This window comes from Chroicocephalus ridibundus, chromosome 1, assembly GCF_963924245.1.
Source record: "Chroicocephalus ridibundus chromosome 1, bChrRid1.1, whole genome shotgun sequence".
NCBI lineage: Eukaryota > Metazoa > Chordata > Aves > Charadriiformes > Laridae > Chroicocephalus > Chroicocephalus ridibundus.
Window position 1 is genome coordinate 171,337,009 of NC_086284.1, and position 19,758 is coordinate 171,356,766.

The following is a 19,758-nucleotide window of genomic DNA, read 5'->3' on the forward strand; positions in this document are numbered from 1 at the left end:
TAACTGGAGGACTCGGAAGTAGCACTTGTTTTAGTTCTTCAGACTAATGAAGGGCTTGCTTCTCAGATGGAAAACTTTCAGGCTGGAGCTGCATTGCAGAGAGAAGCCAGGTGATTAATGTGTGTGTGATCAGGCCCATGACAAAGCCACCGTTGAATTGTGGGGGCATTCACAAAAGAAGTGCCTAGCTATTGAAGCAGGTCCTCGTAGGGGCTCTGTGTAGACAGTGGAGAAAGATGGAAAGAAGAGGTCTCCTCTGAAAGGCAATTTGAGTTGGGAAGTTAGTTTCTTCCTTGACTGCTTTCTGAGGCATCTTTCTCTCCAGACTGCAGAGAAGAGCTTGTTAAGTGTACGTCTCCATAAAGACAGCCTGCGTGTGAGTACTTCCTTCCCCTGGGGTGTCCTCCTTGGAGATGTGCTGGCCTCCAGGAAGTACTGAATCTCTGGGACTACTTAGTTGTTTTGGCAAAAATGCACAGAGATGCAAAATACCATCTCACTTCTGTCAGCGCACAAAGCGCAGAGCTTAGTCTGTCAGGTGTGACTTCTCTGGGCTTGAAATATCTGTCCTCTCAGCGTTGGTTTCAAGACACTGTGAGGTTCTGGTGAGGCACCAGGGGTGGAAGGGGGAGGGTGTGACATGGTGTGCAGCTGGGCTTGGCGTCGGGGAGATTGAGCTCAGCTGTGTAAGCCAAGTTGTGGGTAAGTGGTTGCAGCTTGCGTGGTGTCCTGGACCAGGTCTGCTGTCTCCACTCTGTTCTGCTCTCCTGCCTTACGTGTTCACCACTCGGCATGGAGCCTGAGTGGCTGATCCTTTCCCAGGAAGCTGTGACAGAAACTTGCCCATCACAGGCAGAGGGGGAAGAGCAGGAATGTGTACCGCAGAGGCCTAGGCTGCATCTGGAGGGTGCTGAACCAGGTAAGTACATAGATATATACAGCCTCCAGACTGTAGCTTGTATGTACAGGTGAACCAGCTCAAGTGGATAAAATGTACCACCACGTCCTCATGGCTGGAGCTGGGGAGCAGCGGGGTTAGGGGCAACGCTTGAACTCATGACTAGTTTGGTTGTGGAGTAGTGGTGAAAGTGAAGTGAATGCTGACTTCCCCGCGAATAAAGCAAACAACCGGAATGGCACTCCTGCGTTCTTCAGCATAGTCCTCATCCGTGTGGCTTCTCTGTTCAATGTCCCCTGAAGTAATTCCTGATGCTGAGGGGATACTCTAAGGGCTGAGGGAGACTAGCTGACTGGGGACAGAAAGCGGGAGAAGTGACCGAGTCACTGAGAGTGGCTTTAGGGAAGTCTCCCTTTCTCTCTGTGGCTAACCTCAGGGGTGAGGTTGGTGAGAGCGCCCTCCCTCCATGGCAAAACCTGCATGAATGTTGTGGCAAGCAGTTTTGGGCTGTTCTGTGGGTCTCTCCTACAAAAAGAGGGGAAAAATGAAGTGATTAACGGGCACGCTTCTGCTATGCTATCCCATGGGTCTGGAGTAGCAGTGAGGTGTAGAATGGTTTGGTGCAAAAGGAACACTCAAGTTTGTGAAGCAACCTTGGACTCTGAAAGCTTTAGCGGGCGTCAAAAAATGCATAATGACAGGTCTGCTGTTAATAAAGTGGTGAAAAACCCCAGGCTAAAAAAACCAACAATAAAGCAGGGTATTATCGTACTTTTGTTCTTTCTTTTTATATATTCTGTAGCATCTCTAGGTTAACTGAACGTTATTTGTAAATATGACCTTTTTCAAAGAAATCAAAATAATCTCACTTTAAAAATTAACACGCAGTCAACACAATAGATGCTTTTACTGATCTGCCTCCACAAGCTCAATGTTAATGCAAAAAGCATAGTGATATTATAGTTTAGTAAGTAGAGAGGCATAACTATCAGGAGCTATGGCTACACATTTTAATTTCATGAAATTTATTAATACAGTTTGAATGATCTTGGAATAACCCTTCTAGACTTTTCTGGTGAATGGGTTCTCCTCACCAACATAGGTTTCTTCCCCTGTCCCGCTTTCTAGGAAATGACAAGCTGTATTAAAGCTTCCCTGGCTGGCAAGAGCCTTCCCCTAGCTGAAGCAAAGGAGCATCCAAGAGCGATACGTTTATTGCGTGGCTCATGTTTCCCCCTCCAGTTTATTCCTACATCCCACGGTCAAAACTCCACACTTCGGTCTAGTCAAGTCAAAAATCTGTTAGCTTCAGAAACTTAAGGCATGCTGGAAGAAATAGCTGTGATATCACAATAGTCTTCCACTGGATCTGTCGGTGCTGTGCTGACATTATTAAATTTCGGAGGATTCAGCTGGGAAGCAGAAAGCGGTGTTTTTCTTGGTTTCATGTTGCGTGGTGTAATTGGAGATTGCCTTTTCTATCTGTGACATCCATGTTTTCTGTAACATGAAAAAGTAATTTGTAAACCAAGACAACCTATGAAGGTTCCAGTAATTCAGACACCTAAACACTCAGAGCCTTTAGTTTTATTTAGCCTTTCTTCAGGCCCATGCTCGTAATTCCTGAAGTGAACATGAATTATCACAGAACCGAGATTCTCCCAGTTGCTCAGGCCACTATGCACTGCTGGAGCCTGTGTCTGGGGCCAGTGATTTCGAGTGAAGGTTTCCTTTTTGGTTGGAAGGTAGGATTTTAAGGCCCTGATTGCTTGTATTGGTAAAGTTTGCTGCAGGCTACTTTAACCATTTTTGTGCTGTGTTTATTTATTTTAATGCTGTCCCTGCAGTTTGGGCTCCCTGTTCCTCTGATTAAGATGGCCCCAGTGCTATCAGTATCACAAGTTCTGTCCCCCTCTGAGATCTGTCATGTGCTGCCATGTGAATTTCAGTTTCTAGCATCACGCTGACAGCATCCAAGCCCTGTATCTGCTGGCATCCAGGTGTGAGGGCAGGGGGTGACGACTGGAGACATGGATTTAAAATACGTAACTTCCTTCTCTCTGTGCTAGTCCAGATGGTCTGGGTTGCAGAAGCTGAGTTGCCTCTGAGTTGCTATGATTAGACATTACAAATTAGTTGGCAGCAATATGAGCCTAAGTTCTAGCTGTGCTTCTCCCACCCCAGGGTTTTTATTTTGCCTGGTCAGGAGCTGCTCTCCCTGCTGTAATGCACGTAGAGGCACCGAGCTTTGATGCAAAGAGTAGAAATGCACGAGAAGGGGCAGCCTGTTCTACTTCATGCTACGCTGGGATTCATCATTTTTCTTATTGACCCATCTGGTTGTTTCTTCTGTGTGTTCACGCTCCGAACGAGTTAAAAACTTTGCTTCAAAAACTAGAAAGCTGGAGAGATAAATTGGATGACCTCCAGGCCTAAGGAATCCCAGCAGGGGATGTGAGAAGAGGCCGCACGTGCCTGGCAGAGCCCAGAGACCGGCTTTGGCATGGGCTGGTTGCGCTGGATCCCCTGGAGCTGCCTGTGGAGGAGGTTCCAATGCAGAGGGTGGTGATGGTTACACAGGGGTTTGCCAGGCAGTCATGGGGCCGTAGTGGCAGGATTAAAGCTGTTGAGCTTTTCAAGGCTCAGGGAGGAGAGCAGGGGATCGAGGGGGGGAAAAGAACAAGAGGACAGGACAGTGGTATGGGTGGGATGAGCAATAGCAGCGTATTTCAGGTCTGTGTTTTCACGTGCCTGCTGAGTTTTGGGTCTCTGAGAGGTGGGAATGGGACAAGGGATTCGCTGCAGTGACGTTCAGTGGATTGCATGCACTCCCCGTGCAGTCAGTAGAACACAGTATGGCAGCGAGAGGCAGGTGGGCAGGATGAGGCTGGATCTCACAAGGGAGCTGGGAGCCGAGACAGGCACGTCACAACCAGGAGGTCTACGAGGCAGCTCGCAATGTAACAGCCCTCTGCTTGGGCTGAGTCAAGGGGAATATGACATGTACGGCGTCATTCAGTTTGCTGTCTCCCTTTTGGTATAGCTTAGCTAGCTCAAGGCCCTGCTCTCGTCCTCACCAGTATCAATATTGTCCAGATCATCTTCCTTTCTGCCTTGCAGCATCACGTCAGCTAAACCCATGAGCTCATCTTGGCTAGTAAAGTGTCTTTAAAAAATATATGGATCATGCTGAGATTGGGTTTCCTGGGAGCTGAAATAAGGTGGTTGGCTTCATTCAACCGGTGATGGAAAGTCTACCTTTCCTAGGGCCCAGAGTGCCCAAAGTCAACAAAATGCAGTAATGCCACCACATCCAAGTGAAAAGAACCTTTCACTGTGGGGTTTTCTCCTTTGATAAACTGGACTTGGGAGACACTGAGAAGATGGTAGCCACGTGGTGTGAAGACAGCTTTGGAAGGCAAAGGTAATATTTCAAGAACAGGAGAAGGTAACAACTTCTTGAGTAGATACCTATTGTAGATACTTATTCCAAGTACCAACCACTGACTTAGAAATGGGAAGAATTCACTCATTTCTTTTCCCTGAAAAAGTCTATCTCCTGTGATTTACTTTTAAGAATTAGTGGTAGCTAAATTTCTGTGCATTAGGTATTAGAGAATGAAATTCGACTCACAGGAGGAAAAAAAAAAGAACTTCTGTGAAGTTCCTACCACACTTTCAGATGTTATATACAGTGCTGTTACTAGAAATGTGATGTGGTGTGAAAACGAGGGGTAAATTTATATAACGGTGGAATTATTCATACCATCTGTTCAGTCTGAAATTGCAAGATGCATGTTGTGCATAGATGAGCATGATACAGGTCTCTGCTCTGAGTACTACTGCGTATCAGTTGGGTGTTTGGCGGGGGCTGCTTTGGTGTTGACTTCTCCAGAGGGGCTGACAGTCTTCATTTCTCTGACACAAGAGATGTCTTTTTTTTTTTTCTTTTTTTTTTAGCATGATACTCTTTTTCAACAAGAATACAACCTGCTACCAACCCTGGTATAAAATTGGTACAAGTTCAACAGCAAATATTCTGTAACGAATGTGTGAGCCAGAGCACTGGGGTGTTATTTTGTTTTGGTTTGGTTTTGGTCAAATGTCACAACTGTAATAGATTCTTAGCATAGCACGGCTGCTTTTGGGCCAAGATCCCCCTTTAGGGAAAGTGTAGTTGTGTAATCAGAGAAGAAAAATAAAGGTGTGCTACTGCCCCTTACCTTGGCAGTCTCTGTTGGAGCTTGTAGCAAGAAGACGGCTATGCACTGACGATACCTATTTTCATGCTGTATTAGGAAAGCATTTCGGAGGCTGAAGCCTGGGGGGGGAAAATATGGAGAAATGATATATTATGCGGGAAGCTTTGTTATTTCAAAAAGTTAATTCTGCTGGCATTTGTTTTATTTTTGATTACTTTATCTTTGTGCAGCTAAGGTGCTTTTGAGTCTAGCTGAGGATCATTAAGAGAAGATTCCATTCAAAGTGGACTAAACCATAACTGAAGTTAGAGGGGAAAAAATATCAAAAATTAAAGAGAAAGGCCCCATCTTTTTTTTCTTTTAACTCAAACAGGTCTGTGTGATGGCTGCTATGTAGGGCTACACTCGGGCTGATAGAATCATAGAATCGCCTAGGTTGGAAGGGACCTTTCAGATCATCTGGTCCAACCATCAACCTAACTGACAAAAACCATCGCTAAACCATAATATGGTGGGTTTGGGCTCTCCCTGGGGCATGTGCATGACCCGGTGCCACCGGATGACTGCTGGCAGCAACGTCTCACAGCACCGGGCTCTTCGGTTCCTGCCAAACTTCTGCAAAAGTTAATCGGTGACTCTGGGTGTGACAGCAGCATCTCTTGGGTCCTGCAGATGACTTTGGGCATTATGGGGCAGGTTTCCCTGCAAGGGGATGAATCAGCAGCAATGTCACATGTCTGGAGTGAAGGGGTGGCTTAAGTTTGCTACGAAGCAAGGTTGGGGGAAGGGGGAGGAGAAAGCATCTTCAGGTAGCCACAGTCCTGCGGCAGATGGCAGGCATCCTTGGGTGAGCTGGTTGTGGCAGGGAGGAGGGCACAGCAACCTGTTGTAATGCACTGGATTCACGTGTGGTTGGTTTTTTTTAGCTGGAGTTGACGTTGCTGTCAACAAAGCGAGGGTGAGCGAGGCGCAGGATTGCCTCCCTGCGAGCGGTGGCCCTCGGCGGAGCCCTGCTCCTGAGCCCGCGCAGCCCGAGGGGAGCGCGAAGCTTGAGCTGCCAAGGCAAGGCAGCGCTTTTCGGAGCCCACTACAGTTGACATATCTTTTTGATGAACTTATCTAGTTCCCATCGTTTGCTCCGAATCCCTGTACTATGTAGAATATCTTGGTGCTGCGTAATGCTTCTGGTCCAAGCATTTCCAAGCCCTCTACAGTCAGACGTCGATAGGTCTCTGGAAGATAAAGTGTCCTGTAATCCTAGTTTTACAGAAAAGGAAGGTGGAGCACAGACTGGTTAAATCCCTGCAGCAAATCAGTTAGCAGCGGAAATTTGTAGCAGCAGAGGGGGTACGTTTCAGAACTCATGCCTTCTGTCTGTCCGTGGTCAATGGGAAATACAACTTTACGGTTCCAAATATGAATTTTCTGGGCAATGCTCAGCATCAGGCTCTCAGTAATGTTTTCTAAAAGAAATTCTGTGGCTGTAGATATTATCAGTCTTTGATATAGCAACGCATCAGTGGGTCTGGCTCCTTCAGTCTTAAGGTAAAGCATTATTAGGGGAGCAATAATAAGTAATTGCAAAGATTAAATCCAGAGCAGAATGTTAAAAGGAAAGCGATTTCCTAATCAGAAAGTATGTTGCTGCTTATGATCTTCATAGATGGGTTCCTACTATTACAGTTACACGGTAAGTTACATCTCTTGTACAAGGTCCTGGCATTTACAGATAGTTCTGCTTTTAGAGTAGCATATAATAATATAATGTAGACTATATATATATTATATAGCATAATATTGTGTTATGAGCACACCATTATATCTCTTATCCCTTCCCTGATAGGTAGCAGGCTAGAATTATCCTGCTTAATTATCAGCCTCCTGCCTGCTGCCAAAGGAGTATTTCTATGATTTTGCTATTTTTTTTTTCTAGTCCTTGTTTTGTGGTATGTTTCTTTCCAAAGTGAGATCAACTCGCAGCAAATTTATGGATGCAAAAGTACTTGTTAGATCAAAAATCAGGGTTTCTTTTTGATTAATGTGATGGATCACTTGCTGCACTTTCTGAGAACATACTGACTAATCTTTTACTGCCACCAGTGGTAAAATTCTCCTTCAGTCTGCAAATAAATTGGCAGCATTCCCCAAGGTCACACATTTCTGACAATATTTAATCTTCTCTCTTTTTTTTTACTCTCTCTTTTTTTTTTTTTTTTTAATTCCCCCCCTGGAAAGGGACATTTTCCATTGACGCTGGAAGTTCTGCTTGTTGCTTTACACAAAATGGTGTAAATATGAACTGCAAGCTCCCTGTAGTCATTTTTCTCACTATTTTTATTGTACCCCACTCCAAGGGGTCCTCTATTGGGATGGGGCTTCCAAGGTGTTACGAGACTACAAGTGAGTAATGGAGACTGCCAGAGCTAGAGCTGTGATAAAGCTGGTAGGAAAATATGGGGGAGAAGTCAGGCAATGAGGTCCAAAGTGCAGGGAAGGGCCATAACCAGTGGCCAGAGCCAGGGCTGGGATGCAGCAGGTAACTTTGCCTTTTCCTCTGGTTGCGGCTGGATCACGGATCACAGGGATAGAAGGACCCTGGTTAGAAATCTCTGAATGTAGGAAATGCAGGCTTGGCCAAAAACGCAACAAATCTTATTCCCATCTCTATGATGGCTTTTGTGCCCGATCTTGTATGGGCAAACCACCCTCTCCAGCCCCCAGAAGCTGTTGACCTTGCATCTAGACTGGGCTTAGGCAGGAACGTGGGGCTGCCCTCCCCCCGACCCTGCGGGCGAGAGGTGTCTGCCTGTTTGGTTGGGAGGGAGACACGTTGGGCAGACAGACAGTGCCTGGAGCAAGTTTAAAAAAAGGTTATTCTTGTCTGTGTTCATCCCCTTATCTTCAGTCATTTGCCTTTTATTGCCTACCTTTAATTCCTGTCAGCATTGATGCTGAACGCTAACTGCTCTGGGTGAATGTATTTCAGAGTTATCATAAAATTTATGGGCTCTAGGTTTATTTCCCATATCTATTGATTTCCTACAGAGCACTCTAGCTTCCTGAGCTTTTCCTCATAGTCTTTAGGATTAGGATGGCCAACAGGCCATTTTTCTTGTATCTCTTTGATATAGGAGGCTCCTGGGTTCTGGGCAGCGTGAGACTGAGGTGTGTGAGGCCCTGAATGAACGTCTCAGACCAAGGGAAGGCCTGATTTTTTCATGCCTGCTCCCTGACCCAAGCTCTGATTTGATGATTCCAGGGACGTTGTTTTGGCAGGGTAAGGCTGGTCACTCTCTGTGGAGGTCAGTCCTCCTCTCCTCCTCCCCCAAGGATGCAGCAGCAGATGTTTTTGGGGCAATTTCCCCTGGCGATGCATTTGTATGTCCGTGAACAAGGAAGCATTGACATATGGGGGTGGTTTCCACCCTCCCAATAGCTGGTGGGGGGGTGAGTAGGAGCAGCAGCAGGAGGTACATCTCTCCATCCTCCTCGGGGATTGCTGCTGCGCAGGTGTGGGGACACCCAGGAGAGGAGTGCGCTGGGCTGCCGGGCAGTGGGACAACTGAAAAAGTGCTGCACAAACTACTACAGAGTTGAAAATGTACCTGGGAAAGAGGCCTGGGGTTTGGCAGAGTGTGTTAGGACGGTTAGGGCAAGGAAATACTTGGTTCGTGAGAAATAAGCCACTGGAGTCTTGATACCTCCTTGGGGGTGAATGGATAATATGACAGTCGCTGCTGTGTACGGGAAAGTCACTGTTAGAGGCAGGGGACATGGAGTGTCATGTCTGGGTTAGCAGGTGATGCCTCGCAGTAAGAGCAGAGCTGTGAAGCCAAACGGTGCCCAGGCACCGGTGCTTCCACTCCAGGCGTCTGGGGGTGGTTTGTGGGCAAACGGCGTCTGTAGCCTTACGCTGCCGCGTACGCAGTACATTGAGGCGGTGTTTATGAAGACGTTGAAATGCACGTGGGCACGTACCTGTAACATGGATGGGGTCAATGTTTCTCAGTGTCAGCCTGTCTAGCGGGATGGGCTGGTCTAGGACTGTGCAGAACCCACCCTCTCTTACGAAGGACTGCAGCTCAGGAGCGAGGGAAGGACAGACAGGGATTAAGCCAGTGTCTGAGCCCCCGTATTTCTGGGAATAGACAATGAAGTTGGTTAGCTGGTTGTCTGCTATCTGCTCATGAAGTATAGGCACTAAACAGCCTAAATTACATGTTTTCTTTTATCAATCAGACAGCATATTTGCCTGAGGAACCTCAGAAAAACTCATTGGTACCTGGAGTTCTCCTGCAAGGTCACACCTTGTACTAAAAAAACACAGTAGAAACACAATACAAGTCCACTGGCAGAAAACATTCAGTTTAAGGTGTTCAAAGGTCTTTCCCTCCCCCCCCCCTTTCACCCTGCCCCTCCCCCCTTCTTTTAATAGCAGGACTTTTTCTCCGTTCCTTGGAGGTGCGTTTCCCCATCTCCCCTCACGTACATGCAGAACACAATTGCTGGGCCTCTAGATGAGTTGCAGACCTTCACAGAAAGTTCATCAACTCATGCACATGGGGCAACCCTCAAAGAACCTTGCCTAAGGGCACCAGGTCCCCTTCAATCTCTGCTCCCTTCATCCCCCCCCATTGCGAAGGGATGGTGCTGCTGATCTAGAATCTCTCACTGCATGCCTTCTCTATCTCCTCCAAAAGCAGAACACCTGCTTCTTTAGAAAAAAGCCAAAAGTCTTTAAATCAGACAGGAACTTCTTGATATTTAGCAGAGGTCCACTTAGCCTTAATTTAGATTGGCTTTATAAACTTAATTAGCTAGATGCACTCCTACACTGAAGCTTTAGGAATTTCAGGTCATCTAGTGCCTTTTTTAGGTGGCTAAATACAGAGATTTATCAGCTATAGAACTATCTAGCATCTTTCATCAATAATAACTTTCTTAAGAGGAGTCATAATCTCCAGTTTAAACTAGGAGAAAACAAGACAAAGAGAGGCCACGTGCAACAGGCTGCGTTAGAACTGAGAATGAATCCAGCTTTCCATCTATTTTAGCATTTCCCTGTTTGGCTTTGTTTGTTTGTTTTGGTGGGGTTTTTTTTCCCCCTTTTTTACTTCTTTCCAACAGTTCTGGTATCTCTGGGATAAAAATTTCTTAGGTTGCTGGACTGAGTCATGAGGGGAGCATTAGAAAACTTCTTACATTCTTGAAACTTTTCTGATGTTTAGGACTCCTGCACATCAAAACAACACCAGGAAAATACTAAGTTAATATAATAACATTAATTCTGCCTGTCCTAGTGTTCTTTTAACATACTGAGCCTACAAACAGGGTTTTGAATCAGTGTTACGGTTTGCTATTAGCATAAGAAAGTACCACCCGTCCTTCATGCTGATTAGTCATGTATTTTTATCGTCAGATCAATCTTCCAAAGTACATTCAAAATATTTACTAAGGTAAAAAACATAATAACCACAACCATGTATATCTCTTATCTATTATTACCTTTTTGTTACGTTTGATTTTGGTAATTAATAAGAAATCATCGAATAGGAAGAGGTAGACGTCAAGGAGTCTTGTGCTTTCTGAGGAGGAAAACAAAAAAGTCAACTTGGTGTGATTATTTTAAGGAATTGCTGCCTCTAAGATGAGGCACATCTATGAATCACTGCATCTCACAAAATGCTTTTAACAAAGAAGCATCGTTTCCAACATTTTACAGAATTACTCATCCCCTAGCCTGCACTTTCAAATGCAGCACTTAAAAAATTGCATGTCTCTTGATGATTTTGCCTACTAATACTAGTACTTTGTAGCAGCTGCCTCATTATGAAAAAACAACTGCTTGCCTGCCAGGAGAGGTCACCTGGATCACCTATGAAGACAACAATCAGCTAGCTATAAATTAGAAAATCCTACCTGGTGAAAGTGAACCTGCTGAAAATGGCGGAGATAAAGAAATAGGGAGGTGCCACCTTTTCCTGGGGTGGCATAACACTTTTAATAGTCTGCTGCCCTCTTCACAGGCTTTTGCAGTGATGAAATGTCAATTGATAGCATCACAAAAACCTTCCAAAAACTATGCAGAACAGTGTTGGCTTATCTTTTCTTCCTAGCTCAGAGGTCATGAGGATGTGAAGAATGTAACAACAAATGTCTGTGAGAGTGCTTCAAAGTCTTTCACGTTGATCTCCAAGCCATGTTGAAAACTCAGGTATTATTATAATAAATAATAGGAAGAAATTTAACAAAAGCAAGAGTAATTTTTTAAGCAACTTACTGCAGGAAAACTGGACTCTCTACTGGATTTGCAGAGCTTGCTCCTTTGACCTCTTCCTTGTTTATGGCACTTTCTGTCCCTTTCTGTGAATCTTTCTTTCATTTCCCTTTTTTTGGTCCCAATTTGCGCTTCCAGAATCACTTCCTTTCTCTGCTGCAGGCTTTATCCCATATAATCTGTCCTCTGGCTACTCTACCAATAGGGCATCTCTGGGCATGAAAAGTAGGCATGAAATGCCGAGCTACTCTTCACAGCAACAGGGGCTGGTCAGAGCTGTTGCTTCCAGGCAGTCTTGTGGGATCCTAAAATACTTTCTTGGGTGTTTAGTTCTGCAAGGTTTGGCTTGAAAGCTTTTCATTTAATTAACGTTGCACAAAGCAACATGAGTAACTACTGAAAATTAAAATTCTAACTAGGTCATGGATCAGCGAGCTGCATGGCGAATAAAGAAACTACCATTGGGACCATTTTATGTGTCAGTGGAGATTCAGAAGACTACAAACAAGCAAGTTAACATGTATTAGACATCTTTATAAAAACTACCCTTCTGTAAGTTTCTATGAAGTCAAAAACTTGCTAGAGGGTTCTCCACAGCATCTCTTGTACAGCAGTAGGCTTTTGTGGGCGCTATACAGGAAAGAATTAGTTGTTGTAAACTGTGTCTACTGCTGTGGACAAACTTTTCTTTTTCTTTGATTTACGCTGCGTTCACAGCCTCATTGAATGGCATCAGTTGGAAGGAACCCCTGGAGGTCTCTGGTCCAACCCACGGCTCCAAGCAGGCCAAGTCGGAGCAGGTTGTTCAGTTAAGTTTCGAGTATGTCTGAGAAAGGAGACTCTGCATCCTCCCTGGTCCCTTGAACCAATATTTGACCACCCTAATTGTTAACAAGTTTTTCCAAATCTAATGGGGGAATACCCCATGCTGCAACTTGCATTATTGTGTCTCATCCGTTAGCTCCATCTGCCTTAAACCAGCCATTAGGCAGTTGAAGACAACAATAATGTCTTCTCCCCTTCCTCTTCCTACATCTGAACACACTTCGCTCAGCTGCTCCTATTCTCAATTACAGGATTATCAAAAAAACATGCAATTGTGGTCTCTGTGACCTCAGTGTCATTCAAACAAGAACAGTTCACCTTAACACCAAACTTGTGAGAGTCTGGTCAGAGTTGTGACTTTAGGATATACTTCTTTCTGTTGTGCAGTGTTATATTTGACTTGTGATTTCATTTTTGTCTTGAAAGATATTTCATGCAAACAAGTGGCCAAATGCCAGGCACTTTTGTGTTGCAGATTGCAGGCTGTCGTGCTGGGTAAGAGTTATGCTCATACCTCCTTCTCCGTTTTCTAATTATGTATTGCAGAAAGAAATGTGGCCGCCCGATGGCCACCCTTACACTCCTCATTTGGGGCTGACGTCTCATCAAGAGAGCAATGAATGCAGAGGGAAGCAGTGGCAGGAGAGGACTCAGTGGCTTGCTTTCTTCTCTGCCCGCCACCCCCTAAACATCAGGAGCAACCTTTTCTTCTGCTCACCCTGGTGTTGTGCCGCCTCCTCTGCTACTATAATTGTCCTCTGCTGCTATAATTCTCTTCATGTGGGAAGAAAAGCGAAAAAACCTGAAAAATGGATGATGTCCCTTTTGCTGCTCCCTTTATAACAGTAACAGTGGTGGTGGGAGACAGAAAGTGTTAGGTCCTTACTCTCTTCGCCTCTGCTCCTGAGGAGGCGGTGAAGAAAATGGAAGGCAGGAGCTGTGTTCATTTCTGCCAAGCTGCTGCTACAGCCTTGCAGCCACCGTGACAGGCAGCTTCCAGCATCCTTTCAGATGCTGGTCTTCTCCAGGCACAGAAAGCGATCAAACGGCACAGAAAGCGATCAAACCGCCCAGACTCTGCTTCCTCCTCGGGCAAGGAGGGAATCCTCCTCTCCTGCACAGGCAGAGATTTGGCAGCAGCTCCCCAGCGAGCAACCTGTGCCCTGCTACGAAATGGTGCCCGTGTGTCTGGAGACGTGAGTCCCTGCTCTGCCCGGGTGACAGGCAGCTGCGAGCAGCGCTGTGGAAATCAACGTGCTCGCGTGGGACCACTGGGCTACCCGTGGAGTTAGTGGCATGTGGTGCGAGGGCTCTGTTTGTAAAAGGGAAGCCACCCAGCAGGGGAACCACCTTCCTGTTCCAAGACATCCATCAGAACAGCGGTCTTAGCGGAGATGAAGTATGAAATTAAAAAGAGGAAAAACCTCCGGGCTTTTCAGTAGTTTTCAATGAAGCACATAGCAGACATAGTGCCAGGGAGGTGAGGTAGGTTGACATAATTCCCCTGGGCATGTGGGGCACCTTGTGTGGGACAGCCTAAACTTCCTGTTTTCCTGTCGCCAATTTCTTGAACGTGACAGTAAAATGCTCCCTTTGAGTGGCAGGTGTTGGCCAGACAAGCTGATTTCTTCAGCGCCTGGCAGGCTGCGTATCCAGATGTGACAAGGAACAATCTTGCAGATTACTCATCCTTTTTGCCACTCTGGCTGTTTTCTCAGTCTCGCTCTGACAAACTGTACATTTGCTTTTTCTTTCCCGCACCTGCCCAAATACTGTTGCAGAGGTTCATTCCGGACCTGCCGTAACGAAACATGATTCTGTTAGCTACCTCCTGTTGCCAGGACATTTAGGGATGTTACCTGCGAGCGTTAGCCTCCCTTCATGAAGGAGAAGTCTGTTCGCTGAAGACAAAATGTTTTCACTGCTGTTTTCTCTTAAGCTTTGCTTCAAATACTTGACCCAAAAAAGAGAGAGAGAGAGAGAAAGAATGGGGAATTTTGCACATCTGATGATGAACTGGGAGGCAACCAGCAGTTAAAGAAACTGAGCACACGTGTGCTCTTAACTCAGGCTAAATACATCACGCAGCTAATAACCGAGCACGGCTGTGTTTCTTCAGCACTGCTGTTGCTTAAATGCGTTTACGCTTTTGAAATGTTAAGCTGGGTTTTTCTTTTCCGGAGTGAGTTTAATGGTTTTTGCGGCTCTGCCTGTGAACAGACATAATCCTCGAGGTGAGACCCACTTGATGATATTAGCATAAAGCTGCTTAAAGTCTGTCTGTCTGGGTAAGGGGGTAACCACAGCAGAAAGGTGCCCATGTTCCCAGGTATGCTGCGTAATTTTTTGTAGTGCTATTTAAATGTAAATAGAAATTTATTCGGGTCAGCTTGAGGAGAGAGGGGCAAGTAATTTCTACTTTGTACCTTATAAAAAGGTAGCAATACTTATATCTATCCCATTTCATTCTGCCCCCTAAAAGCAAACACTGGGGAGCCCTCCTGGATCATACGATCGTGCCTCCTGGATCATACGATCGTGCTCTCTTGGATGCTGGCTGAGAGCAGCCCATGCTGCCATCCAAGGCGTCGTGCACAGCCTGCGTGTTCAGCTACAGTGTCTGCAGTGCTCGGGCTGCAGCAGCTCCTCCTAGAGCAGAGCCCCCCCCAGTAACTAGAACATAGACAGACAGCCAACCTCAGACGACGCTATAAAGATGGATAGGAAACTAAACCTTCCTCAAGGGAAAATGCCCTTTAAAAAACCGCTTACCTCTGGGACAAAGAATCTCTTGTCACGATCCCAGACCTGAGGCCAAATTATGACCTCTTGCAGCTGTCTGAACTTCTGAAAGTTGTCCAACCACTTGACTTTACCTTCCAGATCCCCTAAAATATGTGAAACATCAGTTACTGCCAAGGCTGGCAAAAACAGTCCTGTTTCTAGATGATGAATACTGATTTTCTCCAGTGGAAGCCAAAGCACTTCACATGTGAAGCCCCGGATGAAATCTTGGCTTCATTGTAAATAATGCCTACGCTCTTCTTAGATCAGCAGAGCCAGAATTTCAAACCATGCATTCAAACATACTTAAATTCACTGCTAAATGAAAAGGCTGTGTTTACTAATCTGACTGGGGAACAGGGGGAATCATATAAAACTCAATTAAACTGCAATCTTCAACATTGCTTTAAAAAAAATCCTGCCTTTTAAAATTGTCTAGTCTAGTGAAAAAGAAACAATTCTCATTATATACAGCCTGATCAAAAGTCTGTTGAAATTAATGAGAAGTAATTTTGGGGAAGTGGTGCCAGAAGTGACTGAAGTGTTTAAGTGGGATGGGGGAGCCTCAGAATGTGAAAAATGGGATCTAAGTCTTTGCTGATTCAGGGCCATTGTGGGGAAAACTTTAATGGACCTGCAACTCAGATTCCAAGTTTTTATCTTGAGTGATATTGCAAATAATGGTTTCGGACACACACACGCATATACACCAGAAGGAGAATGCTGGGACTGCATCTGTTCCTTATGTCACTGGTTCACTGACCAAAAAATGAAGGCAGATCTTTGTCAGGTGTCTGTGAATAAAGAGGGGTCACGGCTCTATCTTTGGTTTCCTTGGCTCAGAGGTATCTAAACTCTGGAAGGACCAGTAATATCCCCTGTATATCCCATTGTCTTTTGGGGCCATACCTAAAACTGCTGCCCTCCCAGCAGAAGTCCCCATACTAGCGACAAAACCACCTTATTTTCCTATGGGACCCCTTCTGTGCCGAAAAGTGTGTTCCTTGCATGGCCATTAGGCTAGACTCCTCATAAGACTTGGCAAGAAGAGAAAGAACCCGAGTCTCTCTTTTAAGCGGTAATTCCATCATTGGAGTATTTACTCAAGAAGAAGGAGCCTTAGGTTTATCTGTCTCTAGAAGGCATTAACTGTCTCTCTGTCTCGTCTCCCAAGAAGATGTTTGAGCTCTCAGCCTCCAGGAGGGGGAGAAGGATGGTGGCAGAGAGGAAGCTACCACGCTGGGTGGCTCAGGGCCCTGGTGTGCTGCTGGTGAAGACGAAGTGCTGGCTAACACCTCTCCCTGCCAAGATTGGCAGGATAAGTGTTTTGCTGATGCTCTGTCTTGTCTTTGATTTCAGTGAGGGCTGCGTGAGGCCTTTGGGGAATAAAACTATCTGCTGCTGTGCTAGATGACCATAAGACACTTAGAGACGCATTTATAGGTTCCTGAACAAGACTGAAATAATAAATCATTTAGAATTAATAAATTATTTACTTAAAACAAAATGCAGGGGAAAAAAAAATTCCTGGACCAACCTCTTTTTTTTTCCACAATAGCTAGAGAAAATCTGTAGCTGAGATAACTCTTCAGCTGCTTTACATGCTAGGACCCTGTCATTTAGTAAAAGGTCACTGACATAATATTCCCCTTGTGAGTGCAATTTTATCCTATTAAGGATTAGCCCCAACAAATCCTCCCTAGACACAAATCCAACTCAAAGACTTCTTTGTTTGAAGATATTTCTTGATTTGTTCCAATTTGTGATCTGCTCTTAATTGTTTGCATGTCACTGCAGAGGATTCTGAGCAAATACAAGTGACTCACTGATTTGGGAGTCCCGTGACCTTGCTCAGAGAGGCTTTGACAGCACCAGGGTGGCACCAATCATTTCCTACAGAATGAGGAAGGGCTGAGGATTGTAAGAGAGGCATGCACATCCTCATTGCATCTCTGCAGGGAGACCGGACCCATTCACGCTCAAAGGACATGCACAAAACGGCCGCATAACTTGCTAATTGCTAATCGCACACTTGACTTTTAACCTTAGCTACTTACGTATGGACTTTTCCACCTTCTCTTTAAGTGACCAGATAAAGCCTTTCTCTGTTTCATCAGCGCTCCGCTTCCAGATGTTGTTAAGGAGGAGAGGATAACGTGTCAGTCGATGCAAAGGAGCCACCAGCAGCTCCGGCAGGTGCAGCCTCTTGCACCGTTCGTTTTGTTCACACCACTGCTGAGGACAAGGACAAACTGCTTTAGGCCTCGGCTTCCTCTCTGCAAACCTCCCAGGCAAACAGTTTTCTGCATCGTCAAATGACTGTAGCTAAAGATGGGACTAATTGAAGGTGAACTTCTCACACGGTGAGAGCAAGGCCAGCGTAAAGGCTCTCTACAGGTGAAATCGCATCACTCCTCCGGATTCACTTTCTGCATTGCTGCTTCCCATTTTGGACACTGTGGCCATGCTAGCAGATCAAGGAGTGGTCTTATTTACCTGCCATTTTATTTTCATCAGGAAAACCTCAGTTATGTTTGAGGGCCACCTTACGTTTTAGGGTCACCTGCTACTTCCCTCTGGGGACCTTTTTCCCAGTCATGAGCGCTATGAAATCCTTGTCAGGGAACAAGCGACGTCAAACTCCCAGGCCCTAAAAGCTGCAAAGTTTGGCTGCTACAAAGAGATGTCCTCCCAGTTTTGGGCTCCCTGTGGTAAAAAAGCCCGCTTCTTCAGGTTTCTCTTTCTAAGCCTGTACTGTTGAAGGCCAGTCTTAAGTATTTGCGGGACACTCTGGTCTGCTAACGATAAGTCAGAAAGAGCAGAGCCCTCTTCCCGGGCTGCTCCGGCTGGAGTTGTCGCTTCAGGCAGTTATGGTGTTGGCAAAGATGGAGCCTGCCCTAGTGCTGTAGCTTTTCAAAGACATCATTGATTGATAGCTCTTTCCAGCCTTAGAGGGAGGTAAACACTCACTTACTGGTAGTGTTTAGATACCAATCTACATTTGCTTTATCTACAGTTACGCAAAACCTGTCAGAGGAGCTGAAACGCTGCCATTGCAGAGGGGTTGCTTGCTGTTCTATCCAGGACGTTGCTTCCTCCCTGCGGGCACATGGGTCAGCAAATACCCGTGAGGAGGAAGGCAGCCCGGCTTTCTCGCCAGGGCTCAGCTAAAATCCACCCTGCTCTCTCATCGCGGGCTCCCAAGACACATGAAAGCGGTGACATCCTCCTGGATTTTATTCCCCTTGTTTTGGCTTGTATCATATGTCCCTTTCCTTAAGCAGAAGGAAGCCATCGTACGCTTCTCCAGTTTCGAGGTTTGTGTACGTCGCAGCTGATGTGGCACAGCACGAGGGCTGGGGGCTGTTTCGTCCCCAGGGAATGTGCGCCCTGTCATCTGCTAAAGCATACAATACCCTACGTACCGTGGTCCCACCCAACATCTAAACCAAGCTGATAAGCAGGACATGTATCCAATTAAAATACTTGAGAGAGATTTTACAATGTGGCTTGATTTTTGTTTCTTTTTTTTTTTTTTCTTTCTGTAACTATTTCACTTTGTTAAAGTGGAGATCACCAAATCAAGGGATTATGTGCGAAACATCTGGATGATAGAGGCTGGCAGTCCGTGTTTTCCGCCTGCAAAAATGCAGCCAGTTGTTCCCTTTTGACTTCCCCCTCTTGCCTGTTCTAAATTACAAGTAGGGACTTCCACACGTACACTCAGAAGGGTGACTTCGTATCTATGATACCCTCTGCAGTTCAAAAAAATCTGTGTAAATGCTATCTACAGAGTTTTGCTTCCAATGAATTTTCCTAGTCTGCTGTTAAAATCCTGTCATAAGGCTGGAAGGCTGAAGACAATGACAACAACAACAACAAAGCCATCACTTTACTTTCAGGTAGATGCCAAAATCTTCTCTCTGTCTCAGGTTTTCCAAGTAGAAGACAGCGGAGGTATAATTAAGGCAATAAATCTGATGCGTCTGGCAGAGGTCACCCTGGAAAAACTGCAGAAAAGACTTAGAAACTTATCCAGAAATTAAAAAATGTCATGACAAAGGGAGGGACATCGGCTTTGTTTTTTTAATGTGCATTTTACCTCAGATTTCCTCAGACCTTGGAAAACAGAGGAAGAGGGAAAGGGGGAGTTTAAAAAGTAAAGAGCAAGTTAAAAAGTAGTAAAAGTGGTAAAGTCATAAAAAAACCGGGACTGCACTCAAGCAATGCAGGGGAGCACAATTCTAACGGCTCTGCAGAGGTGTGAAGCATTCTTAGACTTTGGTCTCATTAGACATAAAGTACGTGAAGTTCACGTAGAAGCTGAAGGAAACCACTGTCTATGCAACAGCTTTACATGGCCTCGTATAGCACGTCACTTTATATGCGAGTGTGTTAGATCGCTCTTAGAAATGTTGAATGCCATCTGTGACAAAACTCAGTTTTGTCTGAGATTTTGTCTGTTTCTCACAAACATTATCGATAAGAACACTTTAGGTCAGAGGTAATGGGGGGGAGAAGCCCAGCTCTAGCCTCACTTTCCCTTTTTGAAATCCTAACCCCATTTTAGTGTTTTCCCAGAAGTTTTCTAATGGCCTCTGCTAGGGATAGTTCTGGTTCATGAATTGATTTTCTGTCTGTATTAATGATTCCGACTTTTCAGTCGTTGGGAAGTTATGCAGGAAATACTATATATGTGGGAAAGCCCCTGGACAATGTCGTTTGGAGAACTGCCTTTTTTACCATGCAGACCGCCCCAAAGGGTTGCGGGG

The 19,758-nt window shown here is 45.4% G+C and overlaps 1 protein-coding gene across 1 annotated transcript in view; it reads right to left on the bottom strand.

Annotated features, from left to right (window-relative positions):
* Nucleotides 1-2,290: 2,290 nt before the first annotated feature.
* The window catches only part of PLEKHG7 (pleckstrin homology and RhoGEF domain containing G7), a 34,686-nt gene continuing 17,218 nt past the window's right edge, over nt 2,291-19,758 (bottom strand). Inside the window, exons 9-16 of the mRNA XM_063325721.1 lie at nt 18,883-18,996; nt 17,044-17,218; nt 14,975-15,090; nt 14,062-14,155; nt 10,606-10,685; nt 9,079-9,238; nt 5,122-5,219; nt 2,291-2,398 (exon numbers count right to left, since the gene is read on the bottom strand). Of these exons, the coding sequence (XP_063181791.1) occupies nt 2,291-2,398; nt 5,122-5,219; nt 9,079-9,238; nt 10,606-10,685; nt 14,062-14,155; nt 14,975-15,090; nt 17,044-17,218; nt 18,883-18,996 (945 nt within the window). The remainder of the gene's footprint in view (nt 2,399-5,121; nt 5,220-9,078; nt 9,239-10,605; nt 10,686-14,061; nt 14,156-14,974; nt 15,091-17,043; nt 17,219-18,882; nt 18,997-19,758) is intronic.